Genomic DNA, 19,769 nt, shown 5'->3' with positions numbered 1-19,769 from the left:
GCCTGAGACCATGGGGTTGTTTGTTGTGGGAGGCCAAGTGGGAAAGACAGTGATATATTGTTTGCTGTGAGGGTGACATGGAGCCCATCAAGGATGGGGCTCTTACCTTGCTAAATTGGCTTGGTTTTCACAGATATGGAATTCTTCTACTTAAACAAGATGTTTCCTTCACAAAAGAAAGGTAGGAACCCTTCCTTTATGTGCAATCCAGTTTGTTCTTCAGAGACTTGCTCTCAGGGTAGCATAGCAATCTGCATAAAAGGAACAAAGTGAGGGTGGGGTTTTGGGTAATGGAGAATGCAAATTTCTAGGCAGAGATAGTGTTTATAAAGCATTTTGTACAATGATGAATGAAATCTTTCTTGAATTGTTATGTAGTAATTCCATTCAATTGCTATGAAGCTGTGCTATCCCATAGAATGAGAACTGATTAATGTACTCAATTTAGGGAGTAACAATAATGATCAAGGGTGTCCACTGAACTCAGTATGCCAGGGGCTCAGCACAGTTGCCAAGTGCCTTTCTAGGTTTTTTCCTGATAGTCTCATGGGAGAAGATGAATGCTGAACAAACAACCAGCACTTCAGTCAGGCTAGAGAGGATGTTTCTGGTCCAAGAGGTTTTTTTGTGTACAGGAATAATATACCCTCAGCACTTCCAGAACCTGACTGTTCCTGACATACACAAATGTCCCCCCAGCTCTGCAGTCTTACCCTGTCAGCTTTTTCCTTTCCACATCTAAGGCAGCAACTCCCTACCTCCTCTTCTCCATTTTTTCCCAGTCCCTCCTTCCCACCATGGTCAGTTGTGACTGATAGTGAGAATGAAGCATGTAAGGCAGCCAGGTTTTTTTGTTCTTTTGGTTTAGTCTTTTAAGAAAAGGATTTGAATGTTCTTCTGGATCAGTTCTTTCCTGGCAGTAGTTCCTCTGGCCTTCACAGTGCTTCCTTGAAGTTACTGACAATTCTAAATTAATAAGAATTGCGTACCCAAGCGAAGTCAAGAGAATCTCATAGATGAATGAGAGATGATAGTAATCAGGCAGCGTGGTGTGTTTTCAGACACAAAAATCATAGGATGTGTTTGAGAAGAGAACACAGATACAGATTGTGGCACAGTGGAAGCTGTCTGAGAGAAAACCACTTCTGCTTTGCTATGTGAGATAGTAATAAAAGTGCCACTGTGATTTCACAGCCTGGCTTTGCAGGCAGAGGGAGGGAACTGTCTGTGAGATGCAGCTAGAGTAATGCTTTCAGTTCCAAGTGTTGGGGAATCTTTTCAAGTGACTCAATTTTATCACTAGAGTCTGCAAAATGAAACTGGAATTGGAAAACAGGCTTTCTTCTGGAAGTCTTGCAACTTGTGTCCCAAAGTGCTTGGGAATGAAATGAGGAGAAACAGTTCTGAGAACAAAATAGGCTCTGCAGAATTGCCTCCCAGGAAGTTGAGGGAAATCTGCCTCTGGGAATCCCTCTGCTGATGTTCCTAGCTGTACCTCAGGGAGCACTACAAATTGACAGCTAGTTACTGAATGTGATGAGGTGACAGAGAATGTAATGCGAAGTTGTTGGTGCACTTCCTTTATACACCTAAAACCACTGGCTGCCTAGTGTTCACTTTGGGGGGGAAATTATTTATTCTACTTTTTTCCTCTCTTGCAGCTGCTTGGAGATACTGCAAAGTACAGAGCTGACAGGCTGGTTATGTGGGTAGGTGTGGATCACTGTTGCTGGGAATCAGGGGCCTGAACTGCAGAGACTTTATACACACAGACTTACTTGGTTCCCTTCAGAGAAAGGTCTGTCCAAAGGATGATGGATACAAGCTTAGACGAACAGTATTTCTCACTGCTTCTTTCTCTCCTCAACTTCTCAGGAAGTCACGACTTTTCTTTAAGTATTGGCACCAGGAACAGCTGGCAAACTATGTGGAGCGACTGGAAGGAGCAGCAGTTGTCATACAGACAGGTGAGCTCTGGGACAGGAGAAGCCTTTGACTTTGATCTCACACCAGGCCAAGGAAAAACTTTTCTCCAGTCCCTGCTCCATCACTGCACCTTTGCAGATGTCAGAAACGCAGGGCAGGCCCCATCTCCATGTCAAAGCCTCGTGGAGTCAGAGAGCTTAATGCAGATGCCCACCTTCACAGCACTCCTCCTCAGTCAGGGATAACTATCAGACAGTGTGAGCCTTGGGAAGGGAGAGCATGTGCACAGAACTGAGCTGATCAGGGCAGGCGTATGATTTGGCTGTGTCCCAAGATCTGTCTAACTGTCCTCTGGAGTGAGGGCTTGTTTATGAGCAGTATTGAACTGAGGAGAAGGAAAAGAAGGTGAGTGAAGCAGATCTCATTCCTACCTTCAGAGACAGGCAGAAGGGGATGAGGTTTCAGGGTTGTTTAGGTTTGGTTCTTTCCTTTCCAGGTAGTGTCTGCTCTGGCAGCCTGTTTCTCCAGAGCAGGCACTGTGGGCAGTTGGGTACTTCCCTTGGCACAGGCACCATGAGAACTGTGCAGGGGGAAGAGGCTGTCATCCTGCCTGGTCTCTCTGTTGCACTTCTCTTCTGAATGGGTTATTGCACTGCTGAAACATCTGAGCAGCTTCTAGCTCTGCACCACACAGTATGACAAACATCAGACTGTCATATGCTGTGCCTTGTTCTTAGCCATGAGGAAGATGTGTGGGTAGTGGGAAATGAGATAGTGTGGCTTTCAGTTCATGTGCTTTGGTACCTGGGAGAGTGGGCAAGATGATAATGCAGTGTCTCTAAATCTCATGATGAAGTCTGTGATGGCTGCTTATGGGAAAGGTTATCCTGTGGACTGACACCAAGGAAATCCTGTCTTCTACATGGAAGAGCTTTGCTTTTACTGAGCAGTGTCTGAAGGGTACTGGGGAGATAGATGGTTAACAGGTGCTCTCCTGTGAGTCTTTGCTTTTTATGTATTCAGTGCCTTGGCATTAGAGATAAGAGCTTAGATTATTTTTTTAAAATCCTTGATCTGGCAGTTTAGAGAGTAGAAGACAGTTCTCATGGTTTTGACTGCCTGCTCACAGTAGAATTTGCATTGCTCTTTATTAACATGATTCAAGTGTTGAGGGCTTTGCACTGGGTGAAGGGATATCACCCAGTGCGCTTCCCCCAGGGAGTGACAAAGCCATGAACAGCAGGTTTTTTCTAACTACAGCTTTTCTCTGAACAGTTTTCAGGGGATTCAGATGCAGGAAGAGTTACCTGAAACTGGTGGCTGAGCCAAGACCTCAGGCACAGCAGCCACAGGAGGAGGCAAAGAGAGAAAGCAGCCAGCAGCTGGTGATGGAAGTAGAGGCCCACAGTGAGTTGCTCCCACTCCCCTTATGCTGGCTACTTGTGGGATGATCACCTTGAAGTGCTGTGTGCCCCAGGTGATAATGGCCTGCCACTGGCTCTCTTTCATCTTGTTGCAGAAAGAATCTCACTTCCAGTCCCCATACCTCGAAAGAGACATCCTCAGCCTTGTTCTCTTGATAAGCCACCACAGCCACCAGTGCCACGGCCACGCAGCAAACTAACAGAGGTAGCAATATTAGCTCTACTTGGGGCCACTTACCCAGGTGTGCTGGTTCCCTGCTCCTTCCACCTTCTGCATGCACATGTTCTCTTGTGTGGTCCCCAGACAACGTTGCCATTCTTGTTATGAGAAGTGTGAGAGTCGTTTCCTACTGTGGTTAGTTAAACAGCATGGTCAGGACCTCTGGGGAAGTGAAAGCAGCTTTTGATACTTTGACTGATCTTGTCTTAAGAGAGTCAGGGGACCTTCAAAGGCCTGCTTTCCCCCCTCTATTTTCAGTTCACTCCTTTTGATAACTACTTGGACCCGTCTGCGCCTCGCCCTGTTCTGGGGACAGAGGAACAGACTGAAGCAAAAGCAAAAATGAGGAAACTCCAGAGAGGAGCAACTTTCCGCTGGTCCAAAGAGACACAAGCCCAGAAGGTTATGCAGGATGATGGGTCCTTCCCAAGCTGGCTGCATGGGATGATCAGCCGGAGGTATGTTGGACACAGTGGCCATGGCTTGGGCTGTGGCCGCAGGCAGAAGCTTCTGTGTCCTTAGGAGGACTATGTTGGATTTGCCAGGATTTGCCTCCTTAAAGAATGGGTGTGACCTGCATAAGCTTTTTACTTCTAGACTGTGTGCTTCAGACCCTTAGGAGAAGCTTGGAGTTCCCTATCAGGATGCAAATGCTGAAACTTTATGTGGGTCCAGGGAAGAGTGTGGAAACTCAGAGAAAATAAGTCCATTATGGGTTCCTAAATACAGACCCCGAGCAGGGAAGGGAGGCTTGGAAAGTACTTGGAAAGGAAATACACGCATGCATTTACCCTGTTGTAGACCATTTGCAGAGACATGATATGGAATGAAGATGGACTTTTGGTCTGACTCATTCCAACTGTTCTCATATCTCTCAGTTTAGGTTGGGAGGAGACCTCAGTTTTACAGCAAGAGAATACAGAATTCAGTGTACATTTATTTTAAAAAGTATTAAGAGGGACTTTAGTGAGTTCCCAACAGCAAGATACCTCCAAAGCCCCCAGATACAGGAAAAGGGAGGTTTTTTTGTTGATAACTCTGCCCATATAAGGAGAGTGGCATAAGTGGAATTTACATTCCTTTAGGCTAGGAGAGATGTCCATAAAGCCCTACTTCCTTATGGAATTGTTTACAAGACTGAACTCTCTAGCTTTTTTTGGAAAGCCTGTATTCAAATGCTTGTAATCTTGCTACAGGGTATGCCTCACACTTAACTCTTTGAGCCAAGCACTACTTTGCAAGCTACATATCAGAGAAATGCTGATTATGCCAGTTATAAGGTAGGAGCAAGACAGTGGAATTAGCAGGTAGATGTCAGAATTTCTGGCTATAGTCTCCCCTGTGTACAAATTAATCTATGGTGCTGCATGCTTGCAGCACCATAGATTAATGTCCCTTATTTGGGGACATGTCCCTTATTTGGTGGGAGTTTTGTGTGAGCTTTGCTGCCAAGCATGCCTGTCACCTTTCTCTTACTCCAGTTTGCAACTTTTTTCTGATAAAGCTGCAAGTCTCCTTCAGCCTTATTAGATCACAAGTTCCTGGATTTCATTAGTTTATCAGTGTGAACCTCACTCAGAAATTATACAGCATGTTACCATAGTAAAGGACACTACAGTAGCTGACAACTCCCTGGTAGCTGCAATTTTTTTCTTTACAATAATTATCAAGGCCCCCACCTGCATTAATGCTTTTGTCCACAGATCCAAGAATGCAGGAGAGGAATAAGGACCTGGAAGACAAAACTGTTTGAATTCAAGTATAGGTTAGCCATGAGCACTTCATAATGAAGGATGCAACAGATCCTTGCCAATTTTGAAGTGGTGATTCCTGTTGCTGAATTTAAGTCTTCATACAGTAATATAAGCTCAGCCTCATGTAACAGAGCAGCTAGAGCAATCCCAAATTGCACTGGTGATTTGCAGTCACCTTTAGCCTGGAGGAAGGCATGTGAAAAGCACAAAGCAATGCTTTGTCTATTGCGCAGAGAGAGGGAAGACCTCCTTACAGCAGGAAGTTTAGAGAAACAGAATGGTGTAATCCAAGTTGGTGTTTTTTCAAGGCACTGGGCTTACCTTGTGCTGGCCACCACTATCCCACAGTATCTTGACTTCTGTCAGTCCTGGAGCACAGGAAATACACGTGTGCCTCCTCATTTCAGCAAGGCTTTGTAATGTGCTCTGTGCTGTAAGGCAGTTGTTGCTGTTGTACTAGTCAGACTGCAGGAACAGGTTTGGAGCAGCCCTGCTTGGAGATGCTTTGGCTGAGAGTATCCTGCCTCCTCAATCTGCTAATGCCTCCCTGCACCACTAAGCCTGAGTCAGGAGGCTGTAACTAGGAACAGATGGGGTAGATGCTGGCCTCCCTGTGGACTGGGAGCAGTAGCATGGGAGATAGGATGAGAGTTGCTGCACAGAGGCAGCTGCTCTCAGTCATCTGAAAAACTATTTCCTGCTTCCAGGGAAGCTGAAAACTTGCTGAGTGACAAGCCTTTGGGTTGCTTCCTTGTTCGGATCAGCCAGAGCCGACCAGGCTACACACTGACATACAGGTAGGTAATGAGCCTTGCAGAGAAGAAGAAAGATGGTCCAAAACTGAGCTGTGCCTGGCTGGAGGAGTTAAACTCTTCCCACAGAGGAGTCCAGTGATGATGATGCTCAGCCTCTCCTGTTATGGGTGCCTCAGACAGTTTGGAGTAGCAGACAGGACACTGTGGAGTCTGTCTCTTGGCAAAAAGTAGATCTGTTTGTGGTTGGGATGCTGCAGCTCCAAGGGTGCAGGTCCTGCTTAGACTGTGCTATATGGCTGAGTGGGAAAAACAGGTTGGAAGAAGCAGTGACTGAAGCAGAGATCAGTCTAGAGGCAGGCCAGAGGAGAGGCAGTCAGAGTGCTACAAGAGCATGGTCTTTGTACAGCCTCAGGCAAGGGGTAGGACAGAGTTTTTAATGTGGACAGCAGGCTTGGGAGGCAGTAGTCTGCTGGGGTTTAGATACGGCTGCCAGGGTTCTTCTGTCACTGGCTTTGGGGAAATTGCTGCTCCTGCAGCACCTACTAGCACAGCGTGTGACACTCCAGCATGGGACATCTCCTGCATCATTGTGATACTTATTACTGTGGCTCCTGATCACGTCTGGCCTCTTGAGACAACTGCAGAAAGCAGTGACTGGGTCCTGGAGAGATGTTGTGGCACCATACCATGACTATTTCTGTCTGTCCATCTCTGCAGGGGTGAACACTGCTGCAGACACTACATGATCCAGGTGCAGCATAATGTGCGCTACGCCATCCTGGGGGAAGACTGGGTTCACGCCTCCCTCACTGAACTGATTCAGTATCACCAGATGGTGGGCATCCAGCCCTTTATGGAGATACTGACTGTTCCCTGTGAGCAGGTGAATGTCGAGGATCTGCAGCAAGAAGAGGCATGGGGACTGTGCCGTGGGTGGACAGAGTCACTGCAGCAGCAGATCTCTTTTGTGTTCAGGTTGGGGGTATCCCATTCTGGCCAAGCAGCTTGGCCTCTTCTGCATGCACCAAGAAACACTACTAGCTGGGCATTGGGGAGTCCTGGGAGGGAGAGAGGCCCTGGCAGGTGGATGACACCTCCTGCCTCCGAATGTCAGTAGAGGCACAGATGGGTATTCCTCTTTGTTGTGCTGTTTGGGTTGTGTGGAGGGTCTGCAAGCCACTACTAAATCCACTCTTCCCTCCCTCAGAAAAGCAGTGAAAGTCTGGACTATAAAGATGTGGAGTGCCTCACGCAGGGCCCGCCAGCTGCCAAGGGGGAGACCCCTCCAGAGGTCCAGCCCTGCACCTCCAATCCTTCCACCAGTAGACCTGCTCTGTGGTCAGGAGCAGCCACAGTTCTTGGACGCATGTGGCTCAAGAACAACAAGAGTTTCCAAACTCAAGAGAGCCTGGACAAAAGTAGGACAAAGCCAAGCTCAGTCAAGGAGAGAGGCAGGCAGCGAGCCTCCCCTCGCTTCTGCTCTTCCATACGCCTGGCAATGCAGGAAATCCGTCAGGTGAGCTGGGGCATATCCTCTACCAAGCATTGCCACCCACAGCCACTCTGAGACACATGGAGCTGCCCTACCAGATGCAAGAGAGGAGGCTACCACAAGTAGTGCTTGGTTTCCTCGCTTCTAGGTCACAGGCTTTATTCAGTGGTCTTGAGATCAAGACTGCATTCACTGGAAGTGCTGGTCTGGGGGAGACCCTGGGAGAGGCTTGATGAGATGCCCAAAGAAAAGTCCACAATGAAAGGGGCTGTGTTGTGGCCAGCATCCCAGTTGCTGCTCCCCTAACACTGTCTTTCTGCTTCTCACTGCAGTTCTCTTTCGTTCCCTTGAGGTCTTCTGTACAGTGCTGTCAAACTCACAGCACTGAGGATGCAGAGCAAAAGTGACAAGGTAAGAGGAGGTAGCACACAGGAAGGCCCACAACAATTGCAGCTTCCCTAGGAAATGGAGGCGCAAAGGGACTTTTCCCTTGGTGCTCCACCTGGAGCATGTTTTGGCCACCAACTACCTAGAAATATAGCAGGAAAAACAGAAGGCAGTGGCCAGCTTCCATCCGAGGACTGCAAAAAGACCAGGAAAAATGGGAAAATTTGCATAAGGTTGGGTTCCAAGCACCTGTATGCTTGCAGTACAATAACAAGACTGCTGGAGGGAGCTCACAGTTTGTTAGAGGCCTGGGGCTGGAAGGATGAGTACTATCGGGAAGTGTATCTGCACACTAGAACAGTCAGCTTTAGTGGCTTAATGTTGTGGACAGAGGCACATATCAGAAGTGGGTGCTGGGCAGAGAGCCCTAGGGGGTAGCAGAGGCAATGAGCCAAAGGCAAGGCTGAGAACACAAGAAAAAGCAGCAGCCTGTGAGGACTTTAAACAAGGACTCAGCAGCTGGAGACACAGCTGGTAACTGAGGCTGAAATATACTAAGCAGGTTATAAGAGTATATGAAGTGGGCCAGGGCAGGTTTCTGACACAGCTGGCTATGCACTATATCTTAACTGTCTGAAGTATCTAGTGGATGAGCAGCTCCCTTATTCAGACAGTGTGTAAAACAAAACAAACAAACAAAAAAAAAACAACACCAAAACCAAAAAAAACAAACACCACAAACCACTGAAGGCAAGAGGAAGCAGTAGTGGAGCTGTTGTACACCTCTGTTAAAATCTGGATTTGTCAGCAGGGGTAGAAAGGGGTCAGAAGAACAAGCTCTTGGGTGCAGACCCGCTGCAGGACTTGCAGCCCTGCACCAGGATTGACAAATTCTCAGCGTGTTTCCACTCCCAGGAATGTGTGTTGGAGCAAAGCTTTCTAGCTAGGACCTGTCTTGTTTTCTTTTGATGGCTGAGAAAATCCTCTCCCTGAAGTGTTTTGACTCAGTTACTTCATTCCTGTATGTGGGTATTGATGTACCCAGGGGATGCTCCTTGTGTCTGAGGTTAGGCATAAGAAAGACAAAACGGGTGGAATCTGCATAGATAACTGCAAACATGTTGTAGTGGGATTGCTGAATGGAGCCCTCCTTTTATGTCCTCCACTGAGTTGTGTTTCTTGACTTTCTTGCAGGTCATCTTCCAGTGCTGCTGGGCCTTGCCTAACTCGGTGAACATACCCAGATATACATCAGACTTTTTTTTTTTCTTGTTGCACCCAGTTGGCCTTGTGCCTTTAGCCACGACTGCTGCAGAAATTAACTTTCATCAGCACTCAGTAGCTGAGGCTACTGTATCTGCAGTACCTAGACCAACCTCATCCTGCCTGAGGGGAGAGCATGGGAATGGTAACACTCTGCACAGACCCACAGTGCCTGACAGTCTGTGTGTCAATACTTCAGCGTGCCTGGAGACCCCTCACCTCACACTGTTAATAGTCACAAACTGGATATTTCTCAGCAGTGTGTTCTCTCAGATACCTGTACTGATTTCTTACCACTTTCTCTTCAAGTCCTATGTCTGTTTTGATCCTGTGTATCTGCTGCTCTGGGTGCAAAGGGACGCTGGACTTTGCCAGTAAGGAATTAAACTGGTGTGTCCTTTTTGTTGAGTGCAGGAGCACTTGACCAAGAGCTGAGAAAATGCAAGAACATCTTTCTGCAGAACTAATGTCCTGCCCCTTGCAGCAGCATGCTGGCACACTGCTCCCCAGTCCTTAGCCAGAGCTCAGTTCAGGGAATCATTGGTGTAACCTTCTTGTTCATCCTGGTTGGAATTGCTACAAGTCAGGGCTGGACAACACACTACTTTATGCTGAGGGTAGAGGGCTTGGTGGAGACCAGCCAGGGAAGCGGTGGCTGTTTCACCCTGACGTCCTGGCTCTCGCCAGCACTCCCTTGCAGCATTTAACATACACTTTCTCTTCCTTGTGCTGGGTTTTGGCAGCTGCTTTGAGACTGTTCAGGACAGAACTAGTCCAGGCAGTCAGAGGCTGCTCTTTGCAGAGTTCTCCTGGCTAAGCCCAGGGGCCTTTTGCTGGGCAGCCTTGCTCTCTATGCTAGTGTTCTCCTTGGCTTCCTCCACCACTGGGCAGCTGGAAAGCCTGCCTTCTGGGTAGCACAGAGAACCACTTCATGGCCAAAACTTTTCTAAGAACTCACTAATGCACAGAACTGAGACATGTAGGAGAAATGCATTTCAGTAACAGAGCTACTCTGTAAGTCCTAGTTCCTGTGCCACAGAGCATAGTGTAAGCCCAGGGCTAAGATCCAGTTACAAAACACTGTTTGCTCCTGTAGCCTGACAAGAGTAATGCTGAACCAAGAAGGGTGGTGAAGAGCTTTCCCACAGCAGCTGCCTCCAGTACCTCCTGGGTGCTGCTGCAGGCACAGCTCACAAGTGGCATTAGCAAGCCCTCAATGTTCTGCCAATAGGCAAGGTCTAGCCAAACTTCTGGAGAGCAGTGTGGCTGGTGCTGTGCTTCCAGGGGGAGAAATGTGTGCCAGCAGTGGAGAAAAGCTGAGAGATGACCTGGGATCAGTTAATAGACTGCTGAAGAATAAAATGCAAATTTGACATCTCTGGTGTGGTCTCTGCCTGCTTCCAGTCTCATGGCCAAAGTCAGGCACTGGAGCTTCAGGTCTGTATGAGAGCATCAGTTATGCTAAGGTTTTCTTTAATCTTCTCCCTGAAGGTGATTTCCATTGAAGAGCAGCAGCTACATGAGCAGCCCTACCTCATTTCCTACAGCAGCAGCTTGCCTTGTGGTACACAAAGTTTTGTCTTACATAATTTGCTCCTTGCTTTTTCTAAGACAGAGTGGGAAGGCCATTCATGTTATATCATGTTATAGTTCAGCTGGCGTGTGATGAACTGAATGGGATGTACTCACATAAAAGGCAAATACCAGGCTGTAGCAGGCTGTGTGAGCACAGGCAGCACCCAGAAGAGGGCCTGGCAGCCCACAGATCCCCTGAGCACTGTGTTTCCCCATGGGACTTGAGCGCTGAGCTCAGAGAGGAAGGCTTAGGAAGAGAAGCCTGGTGTGGGAAGGTGGGCAGAGCAGTGAGAAGGATCTGCAATCCTCAGGATTGAGAAATGGAAGTGCTAAAGGGACAGAGGCTTGGGAGGAATCTTATTTGCCTTTGGTCCTTGAGGTATCTGGCCAGGAACTTACCATTGGGGTGGCTAAAACAGGAATCTTCATTCTTCTCTCCCATTCTCAACCCTTCTCATTCCCCTTTTTCCCAACTCTGCCCTCTCCTCTCTCCTCTGTCTGGCCATTTTTGATGTAGACTTGAGGTTTATGAACATGTATGGCTCTTAATCTCTTTTCACAAAACTGGCAGTCCTCATGTTGTTTGCCTTCTTCCTGGACAATGCTATGGTGTATGTTGACATGTTCCTTCTCAAAGACCTACTTGGCCCTCAGCCCAGACAAAGATCTCCATGCTGCTCTTAGCCTCACTCCAGCCTGCATCAAGTGACTGTGGAGTGTTGTAACAGCATCTCTGACATATGGTTTTTCCTATCTTCCAGTTAACTTTGTTGTCCGCACCAAACACTTATATGGTGTGACAGTGCTTTGCAGCAACATTTAGGACAGGGTACTTGACCAGGGCTTTGCTTATCAATTTACTCCTTATGGTGCATCACAAAAGCATAGGAACTACTGTCTGAGTTGAAGGGGTCAAACCAGCACAGGACCCTTGATCATGAAGGTGGCCAGTAGGGGATGCTTAGAGCAGATTGAAGAGCAATATAGGCATAAACCTGTTTCCTCTGCTACATGTTTTGAGAAGTACTCAGTTTGATATTATTCTGACCAAAGTACTCTTCTGTCTAGCAGTCCTTGCTGGCTTGGTTTTCCATAAAAACATCTGATTGCTTTTGATCCATTCTAGATTATTTTACATCCATAGCAACCCTAGGCAATTAATTCCTCAGATTTATGATGCATAGTGAAGAAATACTTTAAAATTGTTTGGGTTTTAACCTGCTATGTCATTATTTAATCCATATGCACTTGATTCTATACTATAAAACTTCACAAGTAATAGTTTCCAAAATACCAAAGCACATGATTTTATATGTATCAGTTTCTCTCCCTTGGCTGCCTTCTCTGTCCTATGTGTTTGATTTTTTTTCCCCTTTTCTGCCTCTTCTTAATTCCACTGTATCTTCTCTGGGAGGAAAGGGAGAAAACACAGAGCCAACCCCCAGGCCACTTTCGTGAGCAGGAGGAACTGGTCTGAACTCTCTCTTTGTGCAGGTAGAACTTCTCTTTGTAAATTACATCTACCAATACTGATTTTAATTTCTTTTTATCATGCAGCTGTTCATTGTGAGTCCTTTCTTGAACTCTGCAGTGAGTGCTCATTTTCACTACACAGCATACCTTAGCCTCACCAGCAAACTCTGCCCTATCACTGCTCATACCCTTTCCCAGGCATGAACACAGCAAAAATCACAAGCCCAAGTACAGATCCTGGTGAGACAGCACTGGTACGATCCTCTGTCTTAAACACTGAACATTTTCCATTAACTGTCTTCTGCCTTTTTATTAACCATAGGAACAAAGATGTTGTGAAGAAGAGCCATTAAGGACACTTGCTGTGGGACCTTGCTGAAAGGGTTTTGGGAATCCAAGTACATCCATCTATCCAGCCATATCCATGAAGCAGGATTCCTCACTCTAAGGAGTAAGACATGACTTCTGTCAGAATGGGGTTGTTTCTTCCCCTTTCATACCATTTCTCTACATGCCTAGGGGTGCTATTCCTAATTCCCAGTGTGGAACTCAGATTCACAAGTCACAGATCCCCAGATTTACCCAAAGCTCTTAAAAAAAGAAAAGCCCAACCCTGGCATTTCAGTCCTCTGGTTTCAGGCAACAGGTTGCATGTCCCATAGCAGCTGAGAGATCTGTGTTGGGGTTCCTCCAGAGGTCTCAGATAAATGCCATCTACAACATTTACTGTTTGTGTTAGAAATTTGTTTTGAAACATACCCTGCTGATGCTTTCACCTGAACCAGGTTGCCTTATTCATTCCTGTAAAAGGAGGTTGTAGCATGGGAAATTCCCTTCGTTCCTTGCTAGTATGAATAACTCACTGTGCTTTTCTGCTAGGCCTGTCTTCTCTGAATGGTCTTTCACACCTCTGTAATCTGTTCAGTCTATGGCAAGCTTTCAGTGTGAAACTGTTTTTTCAGTTTGGTGGGGTATTTTTTAATTTTTCAGCTTATCACTAATGGACTCTGTTACGGCTTTCCATTTAATTTGGTGTGGTTACTGTCCTTTGGAGAACTGCAGGAAGTTTTGAGATGACAGGAAGTTTTGAGATAAGACAGAGGGTACATCGTCTCTTCCAGTAAGTCTCATTTATCCCTTTGCATGCTAATTTGGTTCTTCAGAATTTGGAGTTCCCTGGAAACCCACTACAAAATCACATCCTATTAGCCACCTTTCTACTTCTCGCAGACAACTTTATGTAGGAGGTTACACATCACTTAAGTTTTCAGCAGTTTCACCTTGAGCTCCTTTAGAGCCACTTTAGAGGAGGTTGGGACATGAAGGTGTGCATCCAAAGGTGGTGCAGGGTCAAAGCCCAAAGCAGCACGATGGACCTGAGTCCAGAGCAAAGTTATGGCCAGTCTTTTGCCCCTTCTGTGGTACATTCACATTTGAATGAGGCTCTGGGTGGTTACTGACACTGCTTTCATCGCATTCTAGATGCTGCTGATTACAGGGGCATGTTCACAGCAGACTCCTTGAAAGAAACACAGTGTTTGATGCTCAGAGCTGCTCTGGACAGGGCAGATCAGGCTGAGGAATTTCAGGTTGTGTGGGCTGTGCGTTGAGCTTGCTGTGTCTGGGGTCAACTCTTAGCATCACAGATCCTGAGAGTTAATCTCAGAATCATGGAATATTTTGGGTTGTAAGGGACCTTAAAGATCACCTAGTTCCAACCCCCCTGCCATGGGCAGGGACACCTTCCACTAGACCACGTTGCTCAAAGCCCCGTCCAGCCTGGCCTTGAACACTGCCAGGGAGGGGGCAGCCACAGCTTCTCTGGGAAACCTGTGCCAGTGTCTCACCACCCTCACAGTAAAGGATTTCTTCTTAATATCTAATCTAAATCTACCCTCTTTCAGTTTAAAACTGTTATCCCTTGTCCTATCACTGGTAGAGTCCCTCCCCACCTTTCCTGTAGCCCCTTTAAGTACTGGAAGGCTGCTATAAGGTCTCCCCAAGCCTTCTCTTCTCCAGGCTGAACAACCCCAACTCTCTCAGCCTGTCCTCACAGGGGAGGTGCTCCAGCCCCCTGATCATCTTCGTGGCCTCATCTGGATCCACTTGGGCAGGTCCATGTCTTTCTTATGCTGGGGGCCCCAGAGCTGGACACAGCACTGCAGGTGGGGTCTCATGAGAGGGGAGAATCCCCTCCCTCACCCTGATGGCCACACTTCTCTTGATGCAGCCCGGGACATGGTTGGCTTTCTGGGCTGTGGGCACACACTGCTGACTCATAGTAAGTTCCCATCCACCAATACCCCCAAGTCCCTCTCCGCAGTGCTGGTCTCAATCCACTGATCCCCCAGCCTGTATCTGTGCTTGGGATTGTCCTGACCCATGTGCAGGACCTTGCACTTGGCCTTGTTGAACTTCATGAGGTTTGCACAGGCCCACCTCTACGGCCTGTCCAGGTCCCTCTGTGTGTCCAGTGTGTCAACAAAGCTTGGTGTTGTCAGCAAACTTGCTGAGGGTGCACTCAATCCCACTTTTCCAGCTGACAACAAAGAAGTTAAACAGTGCCAGTCCCAACACTGACCCCTGAGGAACACCACTCATCACTGCTCTCCACTCAGACATTGAGCTGTTGACCACCACTCTTTGAATGTGACCATCCAGCCAATTCCTTCCCCACCGAGTGGGCCATCCATCAAATCCAATTTAGAGACAAGGATGTCATGCAGGACAGTGTCAAATGCTTTGCACAGGTCCAGGTAGATGACATCAGTTGCTCTTCCCTTATCCACCAACGCTGTAACCCTGTTGTAGAAGGTCACCAAATTCATCAGGCACGATTTGCCTTTAGTGAAGCCATGCTGTCTGTCACCAATCCCCTCCTTATTTTCCATGGGCACTAGCATATTTTCCAGGAGGATCTGATCCGAGATCTTGCCAGGCACAGAGGTGAGACTGACTGGCCTGTTGTTCCCCAGGTCTTCCTTTTTCTCCTTTTTAAAAATAGGTTTATGTTCCTCCTTCTCCAGTCAGCAGGAACTTCACCAGACTTCTCAAATATGATGGCTAATGGCTCAGCCACTTCATCCACCAGTTCCCTCAGGACCCATGGATGCATCCCATCAGGTCCCATGGACTTGTGCATCTGCAGATCCCTTAGATGGTCTCGAACTTGATCTACTACAGACCAGAGGGACCCCCAGTTCACCGCAGATTTTGTTTCCAAAGCTGTGCTTGGCTTCCAGTCAAGCAAAAACATGTTGCAAATTAGGGTGTTGGATAATTAGGAATAAAAAACACTTCACAGTGTCAGGAGACCTGGAAGAGCATTTCAGAAGGCTTCTGCTGCTGCTTTTGTGCTTTGGAGGTGTCCGCCAGCAACTGAGCCCTGCTGTGTCTGGTGTAGCAGGCATCAGCACAGCTGCTGAATCTCTGCCAAAGTGTCATCTCACCCAAATACTGTCTGGGCTGTAATGACAGCAACCACACAGCAAGGGCCTGCCAAGCTGAGGCTGCACCAGCCTCACCCTGCCACAAGCACTGTGCCGGGAAGAAAGCAAGCAGATAGTGTAGGTACTGTGGGAGCTCTGCACAGCCCAAGGACAGCGCGGTGGCTCCCCTGGGGGAACTGAGGCCATGACACCATGCAGATCCTAGTTAGGAGTAGGCAGTTTATCGCTCTCTTGTAAAGGCTGTAAATGTTATGCTGGATGGGGAGTGGACTGCAGTCCCAGTGGGTTAGGTATTGGAAACTATTTGCCAGTACAAGGATACAGAAATGTTTCTGCAGAAGCAGCCAGCCTGGATCTGGCATGGTCATCCCTGATCCAGAGCTGCTGTGCATAACATGAGCTGTTTCCTGCAGAGCTGTTTTAATGTGTCCGCTGTGCTTCCAAATGCCAAAGCTTGGAGCGGGGTGTTAGCAATGGGTTCTGCTCCAGCTCCAAGCCAGCTCTGCACCATGCTGCTGGCATTGGCCAGGAGTGTGGGGCACCACCGTGGCCTCTGCACAGAGCTGCACAGGTGTCTTAGTACACAGGTACTTGCTTCAGTTCTCATGAAAAAGCAGCTGGGATTTTTCTAGCCTGGAAAGCAAACTATAAAGATTTTTACTATGTCTTGGTTATGGATGGAGCCACCTCTGTGTCTTCACATCCGCAGCATGGTTAATCTACAAACTGTCCTCAAACAAGGGAGAGTTGAAGTTTCAGAGGAGATTTTGTATTTGAGATAGTGCTGCAAAACATGACCCTGTGCCACAGCCAAAATTCAGTAACATTTGCCTTTAGCTTTCAATTGCAGTTTTGTTCTGGTTTCATCCAAATTGAGGTGGTTGTTCTGGTTCTCAGAAACTAAATGCAGGACTTCCAGCTCTAGTTCCACTTGTCCATAACTGAATTTTTCATTCCTCTGTAACCTGACTCAGAGAGAAAAGAAAGGAAGTTTCTCTGAAAGCATCTGATTTCCATGAAGAAGGCTCCAAGAAGAGGTGCCATTTTTTCTCAAGATCAGTGCAATGAACCTGTCTAGTGCATGCATGCTCTAGCTCTGTAGCTCTGGAGACCTGCTGCAAACTCAGGCTATTCCTCTGGTTCTGGGGTGAAGGAAACTTGGCCGCTTTTCAGCCAGATGGCTAACGGCTGGGACAGGGGACGCCAGTGCTAACACTGCATCAAAGGCTTAATGAATTCCAAAATCATGTGCTCCACGTGACAGCACTAATGCTCCCCTTCAGCAGCTCATTTGGGATTCAGTTAAAAACACATTGTCTGACAAGTTCCCAGAGCTTGTTACTGCTCTTTGAACCTGTTATCCCCTCGTGGTTCTGCTGCAGCAAGAGTGAGAGGCCAGGGCTGGGTCTCAGCTGGGCTGAGCTCTCAACGGGCCCCACAGCCGTCCCTGGGCATTACCCTAGAAACAGGCAGCAGAGCAAGCAGAGCAAGGCCACTGAGGCTGCTCTGCTGACAGATGGGGGACACGGGAGTACTGGCTCTGAGTGGGGTTTCCTGGTTGTTTTGCTGGGGTTTGCTAACTTTTTCAGTTTTTCTTGGACACTTTTATCCTCCATAGAGGATACAGCTTGAGAAAAAGGCCGCAGTCTGCAGTTTAATAATAAATGGCCTAGGTTTCTCTGCAGCATGTGCAGATGACTTTGCAGTTGTCCAGGTTTTGTTCTTAACACCTTCTGCATTCTACTTGCACTGGTCAAACTCGGTGTGATGTGTTTCACAGAGCTTTTCTACTTCCTCTTCTCATACATACATGTGTATAGGTATATATATAAAAGTCGCATAGTTCTGTGTTCTTTCTAAGTTTCGGTGATTAACATGTTTGTTCGATTTTATCTTCCCACCGAGTTCACACTGATTTGTTATGCTATGTGCAAGAGCAATTAGCACTTAAATGAGTTCCTCTCTGCCTCTCCCCAGTCCATAACAGGCAGGTTGCTCTTCCTTTGCCTCCTTTGTGTAAACTGTATCCCTTTCTGTAGAGACTGCTGCCAAAGGAGATGGTTGATCCAGTTGGACTGGAGTAGGAGAGGAGAATCTACTGTTTGCAGAGGGAGGGTTTTTCTTTGTCAGCTGGGGACTGTCTTTAGGTTTGAATTTGTAGCATGAGCTTTGGCTTGGCAGAGTCCTGTGTCTGCTTCCTGGTAGGAGCTGAAAGGTTTGGAGCTTCTTAGAAGGGACAGTGTCAGTCTGAATCAAATGCAAAGGGTCTTCATGGCTCTAAAGGCTTGGATGTATATAATGTCCATCAGTAACATCAGCTGGATGTAGCACTGAGGAGCTTTCTGCAGGAAAATCTAGATAAATTAGAGCATTAAGTCTCAGCTCTGTGATTGCCTAACTTAATGACACTTAATTTGTTATTGCTAAGTGTTTTGCTAACTCTTTTCCCCTCTAAGAAAATGGAATCTGATGTGTCAGACAAATAAAATGCTGGAAGACTGATTGTGGGTGGAGGGAATAACCAGCATCTGATGGAACTAAAACTGTACTCTCTGCATTCCTGCTGTAATTATACCTGCTAGAGAGAGAGTATCTGTGTAACAGGAAGGTCTATTTAAATTGCCACCAGGAAAGGACTTGTCAATTCATCTTGTCTTAAACCCATAAGGGACCACAGGGTCACCTGGCCAGACCTCGCAGATGGCCCAGGGGAAGGCTTTCATGCAGTCCTGACCACATCGTGCAAGGCCTCCTCCCAGGGCTCAGGAGGACACAGGGAACATGTCAGCTTTGCTGCTAGCAGATGGCTTATGCCAGCTCATTTTTCTGTCTTCTCAGACCGCCCACTTGAGGCTCCTGTCGGTCGGTCAGGCAGCAGCCTGTGCCCAGTGCCATAGGCCACCTCCCCACTCAGAGAGTCTCCTGCCCTGGTGTCTCTGGGCTGTCCTGGCATCACTTCAGCAGTGGGAACTGGTTGCTCCCATCTGCATGGTGCAGAGCATCTGTCCTACTTCTGCTCCCCTGGGCAGCTCTGTCCTACCAGCTGTGGCTGCCCACCAGCACCACCCAGGTGTCTCTCTCCTGGGAGCATGTTGTTACAGCGCCTGCACAGACTTGCAGTCTTGCTGGTTTGGGCTCTTCCATTTTCCCAGCAGGTCAGGACAGATGGACACTGGTGTTGTGTAGGGCTGTGGGTTTTCTCATGCTGCCGATTCTCTTCGTCTTGCATTCCTGCCTGGGGCAGCCCCACTGGTTATGCTTGCCACAGTATGTTGCAGCATGCTCTGAGCCCCAACCCACACCACATCCTCAGGAGCTCCTCTTGTCCTCGCCCACGTGGAGATGCAGTCCCTCTAGCAATGACAAAGCATTCCAGTGGATCTCAGTGCCTTCTGTTAGCATTTGAAGCAAGGGGTGCCTGGTCTGGACCACGTTGATGGCAAAACTGTTGCTAAAAAAAGCCATGAGAGGTTATGAAGGGTTTCAGGTAAGAATGTATTGGGAGAACACTGCGCAGAGAGCTGCATGGGATCAGGCCTCCAGCTGCTATATGAGCATCCTGGGAGCACTCCTGCTGCATTTCACCAGCAGCATCAGCTTCCTTAGGCATCACATGTGCCAGGAGTCAACGTGACTGAAGAGGAAATCCAGGCACAACTGGGTCAGAGACCTGCAAGGGCTGGCTTGGTTGATAACACTCGTTTGGTGAGCTAATGAGGCTGTAGGAGGATTTTTTAGGGAGTCCTCTCATTCTGCAGGAGGCAAAAATAATGGCTGGTCTCTAACACCACAGTGGGGTATAAGTAGGTGTCCCCAGACTGAGCTATGTGTCCCTGGGACACCCCAAAGCTCTTGTCCTCTGGGAGTGCTTCCTGCAGTTTAGGGCCAGAACTGATGAATAACATTCCTTCTGCCTTGTGCTGCTGCTAGCCAAAAGGCGCAGATTAGGGTAGTGAAGGAACCTGGTTCATGTGATACCAAGGTCCTGCCAAGAAACCTGGGAAACAAAATGATTTTGCGAGAGCACCTTGTTTGGGTATGCCAGCAGTAA

The 19,769-nt window shown here is 47.7% G+C and overlaps 1 protein-coding gene across 1 annotated transcript; it reads left to right on the top strand.

The window, feature by feature from the left end:
- Nucleotides 1-1,674: 1,674 nt before the first annotated feature.
- Nucleotides 1,675-9,237, top strand: LOC141973851 (phosphatidylinositol 3,4,5-trisphosphate 5-phosphatase 1-like). Its single transcript, XM_074932800.1, has 10 exons — nt 1,675-1,709; nt 1,876-1,967; nt 3,202-3,333; nt 3,446-3,555; nt 3,829-4,028; nt 6,032-6,121; nt 6,797-6,962; nt 7,287-7,595; nt 7,904-7,982; nt 9,153-9,237. The coding sequence occupies exons 3-9, from the start codon at nt 3,315-3,317 to the stop codon at nt 7,976-7,978; spliced, it is 969 nt and encodes a 322-aa protein (XP_074788901.1). The 5' UTR covers nt 1,675-1,709; nt 1,876-1,967; nt 3,202-3,314; the 3' UTR covers nt 7,979-7,982; nt 9,153-9,237.
- Nucleotides 9,238-19,769: the final 10,532 nt, after the last annotated feature.

This window comes from Athene noctua, chromosome Z (assembly GCF_965140245.1).
Source record: "Athene noctua chromosome Z, bAthNoc1.hap1.1, whole genome shotgun sequence".
Classification (NCBI taxonomy): Eukaryota; Metazoa; Chordata; class Aves; order Strigiformes; family Strigidae; genus Athene; species Athene noctua.
This window is presented reverse-complemented; position numbering and strand designations above follow the sequence as displayed.

Excerpts from the sequence above, each read along its gene's own strand:
- LOC141973851 (XM_074932800.1), top strand. Across the intron at positions 3,556-3,828 it reads CACGCAGCAAACTAACAGAG|TTCACTCCTTTTGATAACTA; the intron begins GTAGCAATATTA and ends CTCTATTTTCAG. Across the intron at positions 6,122-6,796 it reads GGCTACACACTGACATACAG|GGGTGAACACTGCTGCAGAC; the intron begins GTAGGTAATGAG and ends CCATCTCTGCAG.